This window comes from Planococcus citri, chromosome 3, assembly GCF_950023065.1.
Source record: "Planococcus citri chromosome 3, ihPlaCitr1.1, whole genome shotgun sequence".
Taxonomy (NCBI): Eukaryota; Metazoa; Arthropoda; class Insecta; order Hemiptera; family Pseudococcidae; genus Planococcus; species Planococcus citri.
This window is the reverse complement of record NC_088679.1, coordinates 28708769-28725289: the sequence shown is the minus strand read 5'-3', so window position 1 is coordinate 28725289 and position 16521 is coordinate 28708769. Positions and strand designations below refer to the sequence as shown.

Genomic DNA, 16521 nt, shown 5'->3' with positions numbered 1-16521 from the left:
AAATCGAATAAAAACGCATTTTACGTAGAAAGAAGTAAAATAATAAAACCACCATTAACGGCATTCAATAATATATAATAAATTAAATATCACAGCTTTTGTCGAACGAGTACAAGTTCTTAAAGTAGAGTAGAGGTCGCTAGACGAATAAAAAATAACCTAGCAAAACTACCTACACAACGTTATATCGAAAATTCGTAAATACCTCGTAAATTACAGTAAAACGATAACAGTTTTACTAGTTCGATTTTGAAGATTTTCCCGCAAAAATACTTCATTGCCGACATAGATAATTCAAATCTTCTACTCATTTTTTTGGTCCGATTTTCAATCCAACGAAAAAGATTTCGTTCCTACGTTGCTCAGTTTTAATTGAAATAAATTTTTCGCTTACTGAACGCATTGTACTCGACGTTGCAGTAAATTTTGAATTAAACTCACAGCTAGAGCAGAAAGGAGAATCCTAAACGATTTATTACAGTCTTTAAATTTATCAAACTCAAAGTATACATCATTCCGGTGTGTGCTAAAAAAACTTAAAACCAAATAGGTACCTGATTACTTTCATGTTGCTTCGAGTACTTCAATCAATTTGTTAAATAAAATTGATAAGTTAAAAGTAAACATTTCTGAAATGAGTTTCATCGAAACAGAGCTTCTTTGTATATCACATTTGACAATTTGAGATTGACTACCTATACCTACACACTTATAAAATGAAAGAATCATTATCAGAAGAGATAACATTCAACAAACAAACAATTCAAATTGGATATGTATTTCTTTATAATATTTAAACAGGCTTCTCTCGTAATAGCTCGAAATTTCAGGCCACTGAAGTCTATGGCTAACCACACTTCCTAGTGCCTAACACTTATTCCTCGTCTTTCCAATTTCCATCATTATCAATAATTTTCCAAATAAATCCACTCAAATTTCAGAGAATTCAATTAATTTGTCCCTGATTTTATTTTAGAATATGTTACGACGACATTACTTGGAACGTCGACAGTTTATAAATAGGTATTTTGGCAATCACAAAATAGGCAACAAACATAATAAACATGTACAAGTTTTCATTTCCATTCTAAGATTTGAAAAATGTTTTCAAAAATTCAGCTTCTTTAATCATATCGGTTTCATTACGCCATTCAACGACGTTTTTATCGTGATTCTGAAGTTCTCTGTAGACATCGTCATTATCGCGAAAATCGTTAGGTTTCCTTGGCAAAATATGAGCATGGACGTGCTGTAAAATAAAATCCAGTAAATAAATTTGTCAACCGTTTGTAATAAATTAATGCCTTACCCAGATCGTTTGACCAGCATCAGGTCCGTCTTGAATTACGATAGTGGAAGATTTAGCTTCATGAACAGTTTCCATGACACGTTGAACTTTCTGAACAGTCTGAAATAGATCGGCTACTTCTGTGCTGGACAGATCAGAAAATCGTTTAGCCGGCCTAATGGGAATAATTAGAACATCTATAGCGCTAAGGAAATTATCGAAAGAAAAGATGTTTAGATTAATTTACAAAAAAATTAATGTTAGGTAGTAAAGGATACGACCAGGTACAACGCAACGTTTGTTTACAATGGCCAAAGTTAAACTCGTTATATAAAATACTGTTTTCGCGTTGGCCATAACTTGACCAAATTGGTATTGATCAACATTATCACAAGGAATAGGTTCTGCTATTTTGGGATACAGGTCGAACCTTTTTTGAGATAGCAGGGGCATCGCCAAACGCGTTTTTTCAAGTGAATCCTTATCTATAGCAGCAACAGCTATATTACTTCCTTCTGAACATTGAGCTGTGATGGTACCGGAAGGATCGATGATCTGTGAAAAAAATATCGGTACTGATGAAATAAAAGTTTTTGAAATAAATGCGTTTTAATAATGTCATTACCAACCATTGCATGACCCCATAATCGTCTTTTGGGTGTACTGAACCCAGTTTGAGCTGCAGCAATTACGTAACATTGATTCTCAATGGCTCTACTTCGTAATAAACTTTCCCAATGGACAGCGCCGGTTTCAAACATAAAAGCTGACGGATAGGTTAAAATATCAGCACCCATTTCACGCAAAGCGATTCCAATTTCGGGAAATCTCAAATCATAACACTGACTCAAATAGTTAAGAAAAATGTAGACTAAAAAATATCATTCAGCTCGAGGGTTTTTTTACTCGAAAATAGGTATTAAAGGATACTACAGCGAGACCAAGTTTTCCCACAGGTGTATCAACTGGTGGCACGATTGTATTTCCTTTTTCAACGTAAGATGACTCGCACATAGAACGATTGGATAATTCAACGTCAAAAGTATGTATTTTATTATACTCGCCGACAATATCTCCTTCGTTGTTGATCACTAAATGGGTATTGGTAACTTTTTCGTTTGTGTGCTGAAAAAAAAAACAAAAAAAAAGAACATTAAAATAACTTTTAATTTTTTTTACACAAGATGAGAAAAATAGATATTTAGAATTTTGCGACGTTTTCAAAACCTTTGGGTAATAATTTCTTAGCCTTTTCTAATTTCGTTTCTAAAAACACGTGCAAAACGTTGATTTTCAAAACATCGGGAAAAATTAGAAAATTCATTTCTTCGTAGGACATTTCGTCGACTTCTTTTAGTAATTTCAAAATGCATTCTATAACGAATAAAATGTCATCTTCATGTTTAGTATTCGATTCGACAGGGACACATTTCTCGGCACCGAAATACGATTCTAGATGAGGCCAAACGAGATCGATGAGTTGATTATTCGCATTAATGGGCGAATAATAATGGTACATGATGGCTTTCTTCACTTCGTAAGCCAACACAATGTAGCTAATATCCGCTTTCAAGACGAAAACAACGATTTCATGTTCTCTAGCTTCTTTACGATCGAGTAAATCAACTACAGATTGACAATCGGATAGGGTCAATTTTTGAAAAAATTTCGGCGCTATGAACAGCACGCTTGGGTGACATTTTTCCAAATATTTTAAATACTCGGAAAGCACGTCTTCGGTGAAACTATTTTGATTCGCGAAGTCGTCCAAATTGTTGACTATTTTCAAAAATTTTCCCAATCTTTTTTCGCATTCGTAGTCTAAATTAATATTCTCATTGGACGAGTAATCGAAATTTTCAAAGTATTCTTCAGATTCGTCGTAAATTCCGTCGCAGCTGTACTTGTTATTCCAGCACAGGCAGTTTTCAATTTCTTCGTTGAAATTCGGAGATATCGGTTCAACGCTGCAAATACCTTCGCGAGTATTCAGTGAAGGTGTTTCTTCACCAGGAGGTGTATCGAGGTTCATTTTCAACAATCGATTTGTAAAAAAGAAACCAAAAATTTCGCAGATTGTCTATACACTGGAGGGGATTAGAAATAAATGCTAGGCATTGAGTGATACAAACTTTTAAATGAATTCCTCCTAGGGATAGCCAAACGTCGTATTTTTGAGCTAGCTGTTTATACTTCGATACCAAAGGCCCATCTTTGGATTCGGCCATTTTCACGGTGTCGGTGGTATTATCACAGATATAATCACAAGCTTCCGGCAAGAAAACCATCTACGAATGAAACCAAATTCTGTATAATGTGAAAAATTGGCGATAATTCAAGTACTCGTGAGATACGTACGCTGGCATTTTGTTTTTTAGCGTTTTGCACTAAAGATTCGCAACATTTGAAATTTTCTTCTTTGTTATCCTTGCTAGTCATTTGGCAAACGGCTACGTAAGTTTCACTAGAATGGCTTGAAGTGCTCATTTTGGTGACGAGAAAGAACAACTTGTACAGAAGATTTTGTCCCCGAGGATGATAAGTTGATAGCTTCATTCAAATTCTGCAATATCAGAGCGAAAATTGAGATATTAAAATAATTAGAGGCTCATAATGAGAGAATAATGAATAACTTACTCCTTTACGAAGGTATTCGTTGAAGAAATAATTTTTCAACTGGCGCAGAAACAATGAATTTTGATTCAAGGTGGATTATTATCATTTATGTACCTAATGTACCTACTTTGGTTCAAGATAAAAATGTCATCGAAGTTGTTTGCGGATCAGTGAAGGATTACTAGGTTTTCAGAACAGGATTACAGTAAATTTTTCAAGCTTGGAATGTGATAAAAAATTCTTCAAATACGAAGGAATGTATCAAAAATTTAATAGAAATGGATTAGGCAAAAATTATATAAAATTTTTATCAGGAATCAGAATTTATTTTTACCGCTTTCTCCACCCATCAACAATCTTGCTCCGCCCATTTTTTTGATAACAAAAGTACTGAAAGTTACGTTCTTTTCATACCTACCGAAGCATTTGAAAATGCTTGCTGACTGAGCGAATCATTCGAAAATGGTAAAATGACCGTTAATTAATTTTGTTTGAATAATCAAATTTAAAAATTATTTTTTAAAACTCAAAATCAGTTTTTCGGGATAATTTGATATTGAATAATGAAACAAATATTGAAAATAAATAGGTTAAAAAATGAAAATTTCGACAGTCGTTTAGAATTTTTTTAAAAATGATATTCGCTCGAAATCATGCAAAAGCTGGTACCATGGTCCATGAAAGTTCCGCAAAAAATCAAAACGATCGATCACATCTTCGATTTTAACGAATCGATTGTCGTAAGCTCGCAATCAATCAATAATGATTGATTTCATTGTTTTGAATCGTTCTAGCCTGCCTGTCCAGTGTCCGGACTTATAACTTTGTTCCTGTTCAGTGTTCAAACTCCAGTTCATTGTGTCTCTTTGTCTTAGTACAGTCGTGATTTTTCATCGGTGTTGTAGAGTCATGAAGTCGTCCCGTGATTATCGTGATCGGTGCCAAATATTTTCGAAGTATAGAATGTTAATTTGATTCACCTCCTGCATATAGCTTACTTACCTACTCAATACAAGATCGAAACACAATTAAAATGGAAAGAGCAACAAAGGCTTTGAAACGGTGAGTGTTTTTTATATTTTTTAACAAGCCTATAGTTACTGATACTTTATTAATTTACGTAATTTAAAATTTTGTTCTTTTAGTGGAAGCATTAGGCTGAAATCGTACTCAGAAATCAATTTAATTCTATCCGATCTCGATGGTATGCGATCCCACGGAAAATCCGGTGTTAAGGCACATCAAATGTTTGTCGAGGATTTGATCAAATGGGCTCATCGTGAACCTCACGAAGGACTTAAAAATTTATTTGCTCTCTTTACTGAACTGAATTGTCTTTGGAATGACATACATAACGAATATTTTGGTAAAGTAATCGAGTTATTCAATATGTAGGCCTAAATTTGAACAACTTGTAGAAAACTTCAACCTTTTATATGTTACAGATAATTTGAAGAAATTCAAGAATCAATTCGAACTTATATTAGAAAGCGAACAAAATGTAGACAAAGCTAAGTCAAATTTACAAGAATGTGAACGAAATGAGGCTAAAATGAAGAAACGACTTTCCGAATCATATAGTGGTAGTGTGGAAGATCGATTAAATACAGAAGAAAAATTAAAAACTGCCAGACGAGCTCTAGATTTCGCTAAATTAGAAGGTAATTAATTTGGTGAAACAAAAACCCAAGTATTCGTACAATTTTCTGTATGCATTAATTTTTTTTTTTTTTTGCAGTTACAGAAAAAGTGAGCGAAAACGAAATCATCAAATTAATCCGCGTGAAAGAAGGCTTGAAAAAATTGACTGATTCTTATATCTCGCTGTCTCAAAAATGCAACGTTGTCTTACAAGCACAAAAAGCAATTGTAAACGAACTACCCGATGAAATCGGTGTCAATCACGAACTACAATTCGCCAGTAAGTTTTCAAAACCGCCTACTTGATTAAATTTCGACTTCTAGACGTATTTTTTCTCACAAAATGCAATTTTTTTACAGGTGATTGTAAAGCCAAACAAGCGCTAGCTCGAGCCAAAACTGTAATTCAAGCTTTAGGCTGTTCTTCCAACGTAGTAGAGCCATGTGCCCCTTCAGAATACGAAGCACCTCCACCATATTCTCCCTTTTTCAATCTACCAAATACTTCTAACAATAATAATCGACGCAGTTTGAGAAGCATGCCATCTACTAGTTCAGCTAGTAACGCTACAGATATTCCTAATTTGAGCTCTACCGGATGGGGACAAAATAATGGCATGTTGATATTTAACGGAGGCTGTAGCAGTGAGCCTAAAACTTACGTTTGTTGTAAATGCGCATCTCAAATGATATCTGATCACAGGTGCGTGTAATTCGATTACGAAATACGTCTATAAAAGTTGAAATTTTATACGATAACTGGGTCATTTGCCTTACAGATATGTTCCGGTTCATGACAATAATACAAATCTAGAAACGCAATTAGCTACAAGACTACAGAACACTACAGTCTAGAATCTCGCGACTGATTTTTATATTTTTTATTTTTTATTCCTAGTTTTGAATAAATCTCGTTGACGAGTTAAGCACAACACTATATAAGCTAGTCTGTTATTTTGTACTATTTTAGATTGAGACCAATTCCGTCATCACGGTTGATTTTTTTTTTTTTTTCATTTTTTATTTACCTATAGGAATAGTTATATACCCGTTTTAAATATGTTTTTATTTAGTCTTTCATTTTTAACTTTTTTTTATCTTATTGAATAAGACAATAACTTCCCAAATGTGTTTATAATAAATACCTACTTGTGATACGATTACAGGGTAATATGATCGAAAAACTTGATGTTTTGTGAGCAGAGTACATTGTTCCCCTTAAGTTAGGCCTATTTTTCTCCCATGTAATTAATCTTTTATTAAGGTGTTTGTATATGTATAGTTTACTCTCTACCAAGCAATGTGTAATTTTTCCGGTCCTCGTATCATTTTGATTAATTTTTTCTTATTTTATCGATAAAGCGGTGAACCTTATAACCGAATCCAAGTATAGTTGATTAAACATTTATGGATTTGTTCGATAAACGTTCGAATCATTTGTATGTATTTACGTGATAATTCGAACTCTGCGTGTTTATATATCTCAAGTACATAAACGTGGAGTTTATTCTAAATGTTCTTTTACTTTTTTATTGATAAATATCAACCCGCTTATCTGGAAAAATACCTACCTACGCAATAAGTCAAATTTATTCAGCCAAATTTTTGTATGCTTACTACTTACCTATTCTCGTATATAAGCTGTTTCTAGTCTAAAGTCATAAGTTTTAATTTTTTTTTTCATTTTTTTGCAATTCTTTCACTTAATAAGACCTACATTTCGCCAACGTTTCGTGCAACGTGACTTATCTAAGAATTACACGAATCATTGAATTAATTACAACGTAATTGTTGTAAATTGAATGTTATAATAAGATGAATTAACTGGTATACCAGGTCATGACGTTTATTAGGTTCATGTTCGAACATATACAATAGTTACAATTCAGAAATATTATTGCGTCGAGTCTCGAATAATATTCGAATCCGTCCTTATTTTCTTGAGTGATATGAATACAAATTTATTAAATAAAAATAGGGTTCCGGAATACGTATGTGAAAAGCATATAGTACACGATTTTGTAATTATGTACTTGTAGTTGTAGTTCGAATAGGTTTATTGTAAAGTAATAAAAAGAATTATTCGGTTTTTATTACAAATTGTTATTTGTTAATTCAGCGTAACTGAGTATTTAAGTGTGTTATGTGTGTTTTCAAATACTTACTTCTCAAAGTATGGTGGAAAAAATAACTCGAATAAAGGGCCAATTTTAGTACAAAAATACTTTCGATTTATTTGGAGAGATTACCCACCTCTAAAATTTACAAATGCATTTTCCATAAATTATCAAGAACCTGAAGTTTTTTTTTCAGAAGCGCAGAATTTTAACGCAAAAATTGTATTATTCGATGAAAATTATTTATTAGGATATACTTGGACGTCATTACACGTAAAATTATCGATTCGATAATCAATTCATAAAAACCACACAAAAGACTAGAATAAGTACATAAAGGAGTAAATTATGCAATACGCGAGTATTTGTTTGCCAAACAATATTTCAAACTTTAAACTCATAATTCAAGTTCAGCCTCGGTGTCGTATGAACATTTATTCATCGTAGCTTGCTTTGTTTCCTGTGCTATAATTATTTGATTAGTGACATAACGTTCTCGCTGAATTTTCTCTTTCAATTTGGCAGGTACGTCGGGAATACACCATCGAATCACGATAACCATCAACGTAACGAAATTCTGTAAAAAATTATCAACGAGAAGAAAATTAAATTGCGTTGAAATAAAATTCCAAAAAATTGGACATTGGAGTATCTAGTGGTGTCAGGATGATTTATAACGTAAAAAGATAAAATTTGCTGATTATTTCAGTACCTATAGTAGGATAATGTTAGAATTTCATGTTACAACGCATTTAATTGTTTGGAAAAAAAAAAAAACGTGTTCGGTTCAAATTTGAACAACGAAGAAAGTGTTTCAACTTCATTAGTCAATGTCATCCTATTGTCAGCGTAAGCATAGAAGCCAACCTTTCGTCCAGCGCAACCATTTGTGTGGTCTTTTGGTCTGTATTCATGCAAACCAGTTGCAACGTGCCCGACCATTCAGAGTTTAGAATGAGTAATGCAGATTACCTGTACCTATACGATACGTTTTCAGGAACAAAAGCTACCCACAATACCAATGTGAAGTAATAAAGCAAATGCGTCATGCATAGAAAGGTATAAACTACCACTTCATCCCTGCCTTCCATCGTAAGTTTAGTGTAACAATTCATTTCTACCTAACAAGAAAACTCCGATTGAGCTGAACTTTGGCCCACTGAAAGTGAAAGAGCATGCCACCCAGACCTCAGAGCTGAATTTTCAGCTGTCGAAATTGATTTTTTGATTTTTGGCGAATTTTTGAAAATGCTGGAAATAGTCTATTGGGATATTAATTTTACACAAAAAAAAGCAAACATGGAAATGAAAATCTGAAATTCTGTTTATAAGTATATGTACTATAGAGGACCTCCTGAATCGATTGCGACCTTTTTCCAACCGATCTGAAGCCGCCAGCAAAAGTTGATATTCCTCCAGCAATTTCAAATTGCTCCAGAAGGCGCTCGCTGTAATCAACTTTGGCAGCTGAAAATTTAATCCTGTCAAACTTCGATATTTCTAATCGATTGAGGCGAGTGAATCGCAACGAGTTAATGACTTGAAAAGTGCATTTTTTTTTATTTGAAAAAATCCCTAAAAAATTACAAAATCGCCAATTTTTGCAACATCTGAAGCCTCCAGCAAAAGTTGACTTTTCTCCAGCAACACGCAACAGGGATAAACCAAAGTGCTTTCTCAGAAGGGGCGGTGGAGCAGTATCGCTAAAAATTCCCAACCCTTCCAACTAAGATTTTTCAAGTGTTTTTTTTGTTTTGCTTCATGAGAATTTATGGACAAAGTGAAATACATTTAAATTTTGGATTTGGAAAAGAGAAACGAATTAATCAAAGTGAAGCAAGGACAAAAATTCTATTCTGAACAATAATAAAAAAAAAAAAAACTATTTTATGAGAGAAGTTTAGTATTAAGCTTATATTCATTTTTTTGGCTTCAAAATTTGAGAATATTTGAAATACATAGGTACCGGTTTTTTTTTTTTTTTAGAAATTTCAACTTTGAAACAGAAATGCGCAAAGCGAGGGCAAAAGCTTATGAAATTTGCTTTCAATTTTTTTTGAATTTGAATGACAATTTTATTTCTTAGAAATTTTAATTTGGCCTGAGAATTTTAAAAACTTCAAAATACTAAATTTTTCTATTTTTACATTTGACAAGTTTTTTGAATTCAGTCAATTTTTAAACTTCCTTGAAAACGTTTGTATAATTTTTCAAATTATTTTTTCAAAATCTTAAAATTTACCTACCTATTTTTAAAGTCAATTTTTCAATTTTTTTGAACAATTCCGCGTAAGCAACTCGTCAAAATCATAAAATTCGCTAATTTTTGTCGTCAATTTATTGAATTGTTAAAAAAAAAGTTCACTCAAGTCGTTACTCGTCCGTTGAAATTTTCAAGCAGTTCTAAACTGTTGAAAATTCTCATCAACTTTTAATGAATCATTGAATTGAATTTATCTAGTTGGTTTTCTTTTGCTATCTAGAAAATGGTGAAATGTCAACTTTACCAACTTCCCTAAAGGCTAAGACGTGGGCTAACTGCCCCCTGTCCACTTGAATTTCGTCTTTGTCCAGTAATTTTGAATCGTTTATAATACTGCTCCAAAAATGACAAAGCAACCATCCAGTAGACATTCATTTTTTTTGCGACTTTTAAAAGTAGAAGTTTTGAATTTTTGATTTTTTTTTTCAAATTATGAGATTTTTTAACTAGTAAAAAGTACACTTTTCAACTCGTCGCTTTGGATTTCTGATTCACCGACACTAATCGATTCGGAATGTCGATTTTATGGTAGGATTAAATGTTCAGCAGCCGAAGTTGATTACAACGTCTTCTGGAGCAATTTGAAATTGTTGGAGAAAAATCAAATTTTGCTAGAGACTCCAAATTGGCCCAAAAACGATCACAATCGACTCGAGAAATCAATTTCAGGAGGGGGGGGGGGGAGTAGACAAACTTTTGAATAATTTGTTGCAAACATTGAGGATATTGGAATTTTTTGAAAAATTTGAGACTTTTAAGCTCATCTGAAAATGGTGGCAAACGATTCTGGGAACCAAATTTAGTAGGCATATAAACCGAATTTCAGATTTTCACCTCCATATTTGCTCGTTTTCGAAAATTCGCCAAAAATTTAAAAAAATCAATTTTGGCAGCTGAAAATTTGGATCTGAGGTCTGGGTGGTATGCTCTTTCAGTGAGCCAAATTTCAGCTCAATCGGAGCTGACGAGTTGTAAAGGTGAATATTCCCTTTCAAAAAAATACGACCAAAATAAATAAATAAATAAATAAATAGGTACCTGAAAAATCACCATAAACAGCAGGCGACCAACCAGAACATGCCAAAACTTCACATTAAGCTTGTATCTATCTGCGACCCAAGGCGGATTTCGGAAATCTTTATACCTAGAAACAAATTTCATTAATTGGACTTCATTTTTGAAAAAATTTCCTCGAGAATATAAAAAATCTACACAAACCTGCAATACGTAATATTTCCAGGATTAGGTGGCAGTTCGTCTAGGTTTAATTCGCTAACATTCATATACGATAAAGAGTACTCCAAATATCCATTCATCGTGTAATTTTTACTTTCGGTAATCATGTAAACTATTTTAGGAATAAAATCCGACGTAAAAGCTATAATGAAGCTCTGAAGCCAACAAAAAAGAATACAGTTCAATAATTCGCTGATTAATCAAATTGATAATTATGCGATATAAAATAACCTACATTGGTGAAAATAGCTAATTTTCCAACAGAGTCCAAGATACGATACCATATGCCTATATTTTTCACACGTTGGGATACCGGTCTTCTATAATACGTGAGTAATTTCGTAGCATCTAATCGCATCTCTAATACATTATTTAATAAAGCGAACAACGGAGCTAGAGGAAAAGCTGACACGAAAATAGTGACGAAACCGTACTGCAAAACTTCAAAAAAAAAAAAAAAAACCATTTCGTAAATTTTACCAACTTAAATTTCCAGTCACAAAATGTAGATACGTGACTACGACTTTAACTTACCCATCTCTAAATATTCGGGGAATAATGCTTGAGGTCCCCAAGGAACCAATTTATAATCTTCGACCCATTGCCGCGCATCTGTCTTTTTAGGTTTGTCTTTTTTACCTATTACTTCTCTAGTGTACCACCATTTATAAACTAACGGTTCGATGATTTCAATTATTGTATTGAATGTTTGCTTTCCAACCATTATTATTCCTAGTTGGATACATAACTCCATCAGACAACCTCCTAAACCACACTGTAAATTTTAAAAAAGCAATTAGAGATCAGGGGTACATATTAAGAAATCATTTAAAAAAATGCTCATTTTAACTAACTTCTTCTTGTCTGTATCCAAATATTCGAGAGAATTCTTTCGGGTAACCGACGAATTTACCTTTGAAAAATGCGATGTAAAAAATGGACGCGTAATAGTTGACGAATTGAAATAAATACATTTTCAGGGTTAACGAATCATCGAATTCAGTTTGAGTACGATGAAGTTCGAGTTCGGTGAGATATTTCGCCAGCCACGAGTACAACTGCGAATTTTAAACAGAACATTATTATGATCTAGCAGACATAGGGGTTGAATTCTCTTCGAAGAATGAAGATAGTAAAATTATAATGACGGAAAGCTACAGCTTTAGTAATCAGCTATCATCGTAATAAACTTCTTCATTCAAATACGATGTAAATTAAACTATCAAAATTTCATTACTAACCACGTTCAAAATAACGATAAACAATAAATTAATCGAAGCCGCGGTAATATTCGTCAATATCAGAGCGTAATTCGTAATCAGTTTATTGGAACAAGCGTAAAATGCAGCTAAAATTGAGATCCTGTACAATACAACACCTATCACAGCAGCAAATGCAACAGCAACCTGAAAAAAAACAGAATTCTCAAAAACCACGAAATATCCCATTTCATATCTTCATCTAGTTCGACTTACTAAGAATATAACAATAGAAAAACTAAACATGGTCATTGGGACTCGCATAGTCCAAAATGGTACTTTGGGTTCAGCATCGTTGGTGATTAAATTTACAGTTTTACGAGTAACGTGTCTCAATCGAGCTAAGTATTCGGGTCTAGGGTACTCTTCTTGCTTATCGAATTCCGTCAAATCCCACCGATGAGTTATTTCAGCCGAATAACGTTTCCATAATTCTAAAAATAGTGTACCTAAAATATCGCAGAAAATTAAACCGAATCGTGATAAGATTGTTTATCCAACAGGCGAACAAAAATACACACCCCAAAAACACATAAAAATGGTGAAAAATACTGTGGTTATATTATCGAACAAATAAGTCACCCTGGAATGGCTACAGGTTTCTTGTATATCCCAATACGTGCAGTTGTAATCGCACAAAGGGCACATTTTCATCTTGGAGTTTTCGTCGCATATTTCGTTCCTTGAAAAATAATAATTTGAATACTTAAGACACCTAAATCTCTGAACGAGCTATGTATTTTCTTCTACCTACGTTATTTCGTCGCTGTAAGAAGTATTCCAAGAATACAAAAAGCAAATCAATCCGATAACAGAAGCCGGTATCAACATATACGTGTAGAACCCCAGCCAGGTAAAATATAAAGCTATCTTGACGCCAAAATATTCCTTGATCACATCAACAGGCTGATATTGGAAACATTTCTTCAGAGAAGCCCATTTGCGACACAGTAAATATCTAATGCTACCAGGCACGTCGCAAAATCCCTGTAAATGATTCAATAATTAAAGATTTAATCCGCCAATCTAGCAAATTAACCACAATACGATATTCCCAGCGCTTACATCGTGTAAAGGATACGCAGCACAATAGACACCATCGTTAATTAAGTGCTCGATGCCGAAATTATACGGATCTGATTCGTTCAACGAGAATAAATTCCTATCCAAAATGAACTGAACAATTCTAGCTCGAACAGTAGGAGTGAAGAAATTCGGCGAATTTATATCGAATCTGTGAACGAATGAGATTGGAAATAATAAATGATGAAAATCTAACCGACTAGAAGAAAATCACGTTAGTACAAATACAAAATCTACAAACACAGCGTTACGATGGCCAGGTGCGAAAAGACAAACACAGTGGTTTATACGACATCGTCGTTATAACATACAGATATTCTTTATCTCTACTATAAATAGCTGTGAAACTATGATCTATTTCGGGAAACAGAGATCTATCGATGTGGAATAATTTCTGTATCAACGAGTTCCATTTTGAAGTAAACAGATTCACTACTTTCGATGTTGTAGAAGGCATTCGTTGCAAGTTGTCAATCTGCGAATAAAATCAATCATCGAGTAAATGAATAGGTATTATGAATTGGAAATTTAGATCTCGAGCGATGTATACTTTTTTCATCGGCATTCTCAAACGAAGAATTTCGCAATATCTTCGACACAATTCTTTCGTAGCGTGGATCTTGATAAACTGTAAATTGGTACTTTCGCAAGAATCGTACTCTAGTTCTAGACCCTCTTTACGTAAATTTTCTTCAAATATCTGTTTACATAAAAATAAGATCATCAATATTGGTAAAAATCAACAATTGACCAAAGGAAATCCTATAAATAAGATAGTTCTACTTACATTTCGTTTTTCAGAATCTGGAATTTTTGGCAAAACTTCTTCTTTTTTGAACACAAGAACAAAATCGATAGATCTAATGTCATCGGAGAATTTCAAATTACTGATTTGTTTCACCTGTTGGAAAAAATAATCATGTATGAGTGTGAGTTTAAATCGAAGAGTTACGAATAGTCAGAATTTATCTTACCTCATACTTCAGTTTACTTTTTTTACTTCTGTTTATGGGTGGTTTGGGATTATTGGTTCGCCTCGGGGGAAGTGGAATAGGATATTTTAAATAGTAAGCTTCGTCTGACTCGTAATCATTGCAATATGCAGAAGAGCTACTCAATACAGAATGCATATCGTAAAATTATCAGATTTTTCAGACGCTGATCAGATTCTGAGATCAATTCAGATACACATGAAAATTATACGTTGAACAGAACCGGTGATTTTAATTTTAATGAAGTATTGATTCACAAGACACTACTAATTATATAGGACCAAAGAAAAGTTCATATTTTGAATAACCACGGTTCAAATCAAATTAAATCAAATTTTCTATTTTCTCAATTCCAAATTCTAATTCATATTTTGACATTTGATAGCGAGTGATAAGAATCAGAAGATAAGAATTTTCTAATTTTTGTAAACAGTGTGGTAAAAGAAGAAACGTAAATTTATTTCGAATTGAAAATAATTTTTCATTTTTTATTTCTTTGTAATTAATTACTAAACAATAAATATTACAATTTTTTTGCGAAATTTCGCTTAAAATTGTTTGTTGAAATCATTTTTTATGGTTCTATGTTCTATATGAAAAACATAAATCTTTTAGCATCATTTGAAATTTCTTCCTACAGCCAAAAAGATATGCAACTTGAAATGAATACATTCGTGAAAAAAAATCTTCTCAACGAAAAGATGACAGAAGCAGAAACATAGAAGCACAACATTAATGATTTTTAATCCTGATGTTCTTGTAATTTTCCCAACGATGATCAGAATTTCAAACGAAGTATACTTTTTGACGTGTCTAAAAACAAGTAACAACAGAACAATATTAGTAAAGTAATGGAAAAATTATTGCTATTTAGTTGCATTGCATAGCCTATAATACAACTACAACTATGTATACCTACTTCTGCAAACTAGCTATAATACTTGTTGGTATCATCTCATTGTATTACAATTTACAATTAATTTCTAATACTATTGTAATTTAATAAACCCAAAACCACTGCAATGATACATATGAATATGAATAATAGAATGTACATAAGTAGTACTCACGTTGGTAGTTGGGCTAGTGCTAGTCTGCGGAACCATGTTAGGATTAGTCAGGACGATCCTACGATTACGCATCATCCAATATCTAATGACTAAAAATATTATCAATAAACTTGTAAATACAATAAATATTATTATAATTGGTAAATCATTATTTGCAAGCAATGTGGGTACCGCACAAGTCATTTTTGCAAATAATTTCAAAGTTGAATCAATTTTATGCCATTATCACTCAATGTAAATAGCCAACTATGAGAGCAATATTATGCAAAACAAACTATATTGCATCCATTACCTACTTTATCTGAAATTCTTGGTAAGCTCGCTGGTTTCATATTATTTAGCGTCATTGATCTCAAGGTAGTCTGTTCACCAAAAGAAGGGACCGAGTTGAACAGAAAAGTTTCTGTTTGCGGCCAAATATTTGCGAGTGATCGAGACCATCATTGAGAATTCAAGGTACACTTACAATAAACAGCAAAGGAGTATTCAAATTTTCAATACTGAATTTCATTTTCACGTCCATGTTCCTATTTCATTTCAACCATATACCTCTAATCAATATTTCATTTCATTCCAGATCAGAATTTGTACTTCATTCTACATACTCATTCGATTTACGTAACATGTAATGTGTTTTGTACTTGAAAGTAAGCGCACCCTCAGTTTTCAGTGAAAATTGCGACGCAAATATTTGGCCGAAAATACAAAACTTTCCGTTTAGACTCGGTCCCTTCTTTTGGTGAACAGACTATAGACATTATTGGTATTACGTCACAATGAGGAAGAATGGTTCTTGCTGTGCGCTGATTGGCTGGTTGGTTTGTTATTAAATTATCAGTCAAGTTGGCGCAAAATTACGTCTAATTAATCAAATATCTCAGTAATTACTGAGAATAATTAAAAAGTAATTAGATATTTGAAATCTACGCATCTGAAAACATACATTAGAAGTTCAA

The 16521-nt window shown here is 33.0% G+C and overlaps 3 protein-coding genes across 3 annotated transcripts; 1 reads left to right on the top strand and 2 right to left on the bottom strand.

Moving 5' to 3' along the window:
• Positions 1 to 935: 935 nt before the first annotated feature.
• On the bottom strand, positions 936 to 4242 carry NitFhit (NFT-1 protein). Its single transcript, XM_065358017.1, has 8 exons — positions 3926 to 4242; positions 3647 to 3851; positions 3421 to 3576; positions 2219 to 2413; positions 1918 to 2130; positions 1567 to 1843; positions 1310 to 1485; positions 936 to 1249 (listed from the first exon to the last, which is right to left on the bottom strand). The coding sequence occupies exons 2-8, from the start codon at positions 3842 to 3844 to the stop codon at positions 1088 to 1090; spliced, it is 1377 nt and encodes a 458-aa protein (XP_065214089.1). The 5' UTR covers positions 3845 to 3851; positions 3926 to 4242; the 3' UTR covers positions 936 to 1087.
• Positions 4243 to 4609: 367 nt separating this feature from the next.
• On the top strand, positions 4610 to 7059 carry LOC135840769 (uncharacterized). The gene is made up of 6 exons (XM_065357444.1): positions 4610 to 4966; positions 5050 to 5270; positions 5350 to 5565; positions 5643 to 5825; positions 5906 to 6248; positions 6325 to 7059. Exons 1-6 carry the CDS (start codon positions 4938 to 4940, stop codon positions 6398 to 6400), a joined length of 1068 nt encoding a protein of 355 aa, XP_065213516.1. The 5' UTR covers positions 4610 to 4937; the 3' UTR covers positions 6401 to 7059.
• Positions 6545 to 14930, bottom strand: subdued. Its single transcript, XM_065357443.1, has 15 exons — positions 14478 to 14930; positions 14291 to 14404; positions 14054 to 14203; positions 13815 to 13978; positions 13486 to 13654; positions 13175 to 13407; positions 12942 to 13102; positions 12637 to 12869; positions 12403 to 12567; positions 12016 to 12219; positions 11696 to 11936; positions 11397 to 11602; positions 11144 to 11316; positions 10964 to 11069; positions 6545 to 8239 (listed from the first exon to the last, which is right to left on the bottom strand). The coding sequence occupies exons 1-15, from the start codon at positions 14631 to 14633 to the stop codon at positions 8060 to 8062; spliced, it is 2655 nt and encodes an 884-aa protein (XP_065213515.1). The 5' UTR covers positions 14634 to 14930; the 3' UTR covers positions 6545 to 8059.
• Positions 14931 to 16521: the final 1591 nt, after the last annotated feature.

What these genes read in the sequence shown, in the direction of transcription:
- NitFhit (XM_065358017.1), bottom strand. Translation starts at nt 3,844, where the DNA reads ATGAAGCTATCAACTTATCATCCTCGGGGACAAAATCTTCTGTACAAG. An exon ending in CTAAAAAACAAAATGCCAGC is followed by an intron (nt 3,577 to 3,646) that starts GTACGTATCTCA and finishes TTTCATTCGTAG; the next exon opens with ATGGTTTTCTTGCCGGAAGC. An exon ending in TAGGAGGAATTCATTTAAAA is followed by an intron (nt 2,414 to 3,420) that starts GTTTGTATCACT and finishes TTTTTTTTTCAG; the next exon opens with CACACAAACGAAAAAGTTAC.
- LOC135840769 (XM_065357444.1), top strand. Translation starts at nt 4,938, where the DNA reads ATGGAAAGAGCAACAAAGGCTTTGAAACG. An exon ending in GCAACAAAGGCTTTGAAACG is followed by an intron (nt 4,967 to 5,049) that starts GTGAGTGTTTTT and finishes TTGTTCTTTTAG; the next exon opens with TGGAAGCATTAGGCTGAAAT. An exon ending in TCACGAACTACAATTCGCCA is followed by an intron (nt 5,826 to 5,905) that starts GTAAGTTTTCAA and finishes ATTTTTTTACAG; the next exon opens with GTGATTGTAAAGCCAAACAA.
- subdued (XM_065357443.1), bottom strand. Translation starts at nt 14,633, where the DNA reads ATGCATTCTGTATTGAGTAGCTCTTCTGCATATTGCAATGATTACGAG. An exon ending in AAAGTAAACTGAAGTATGAG is followed by an intron (nt 14,405 to 14,477) that starts GTAAGATAAATT and finishes TTTTTCCAACAG; the next exon opens with GTGAAACAAATCAGTAATTT. An exon ending in CATTTTTATGTGTTTTTGGG is followed by an intron (nt 12,870 to 12,941) that starts GTGTGTATTTTT and finishes GCGATATTTTAG; the next exon opens with GTACACTATTTTTAGAATTA.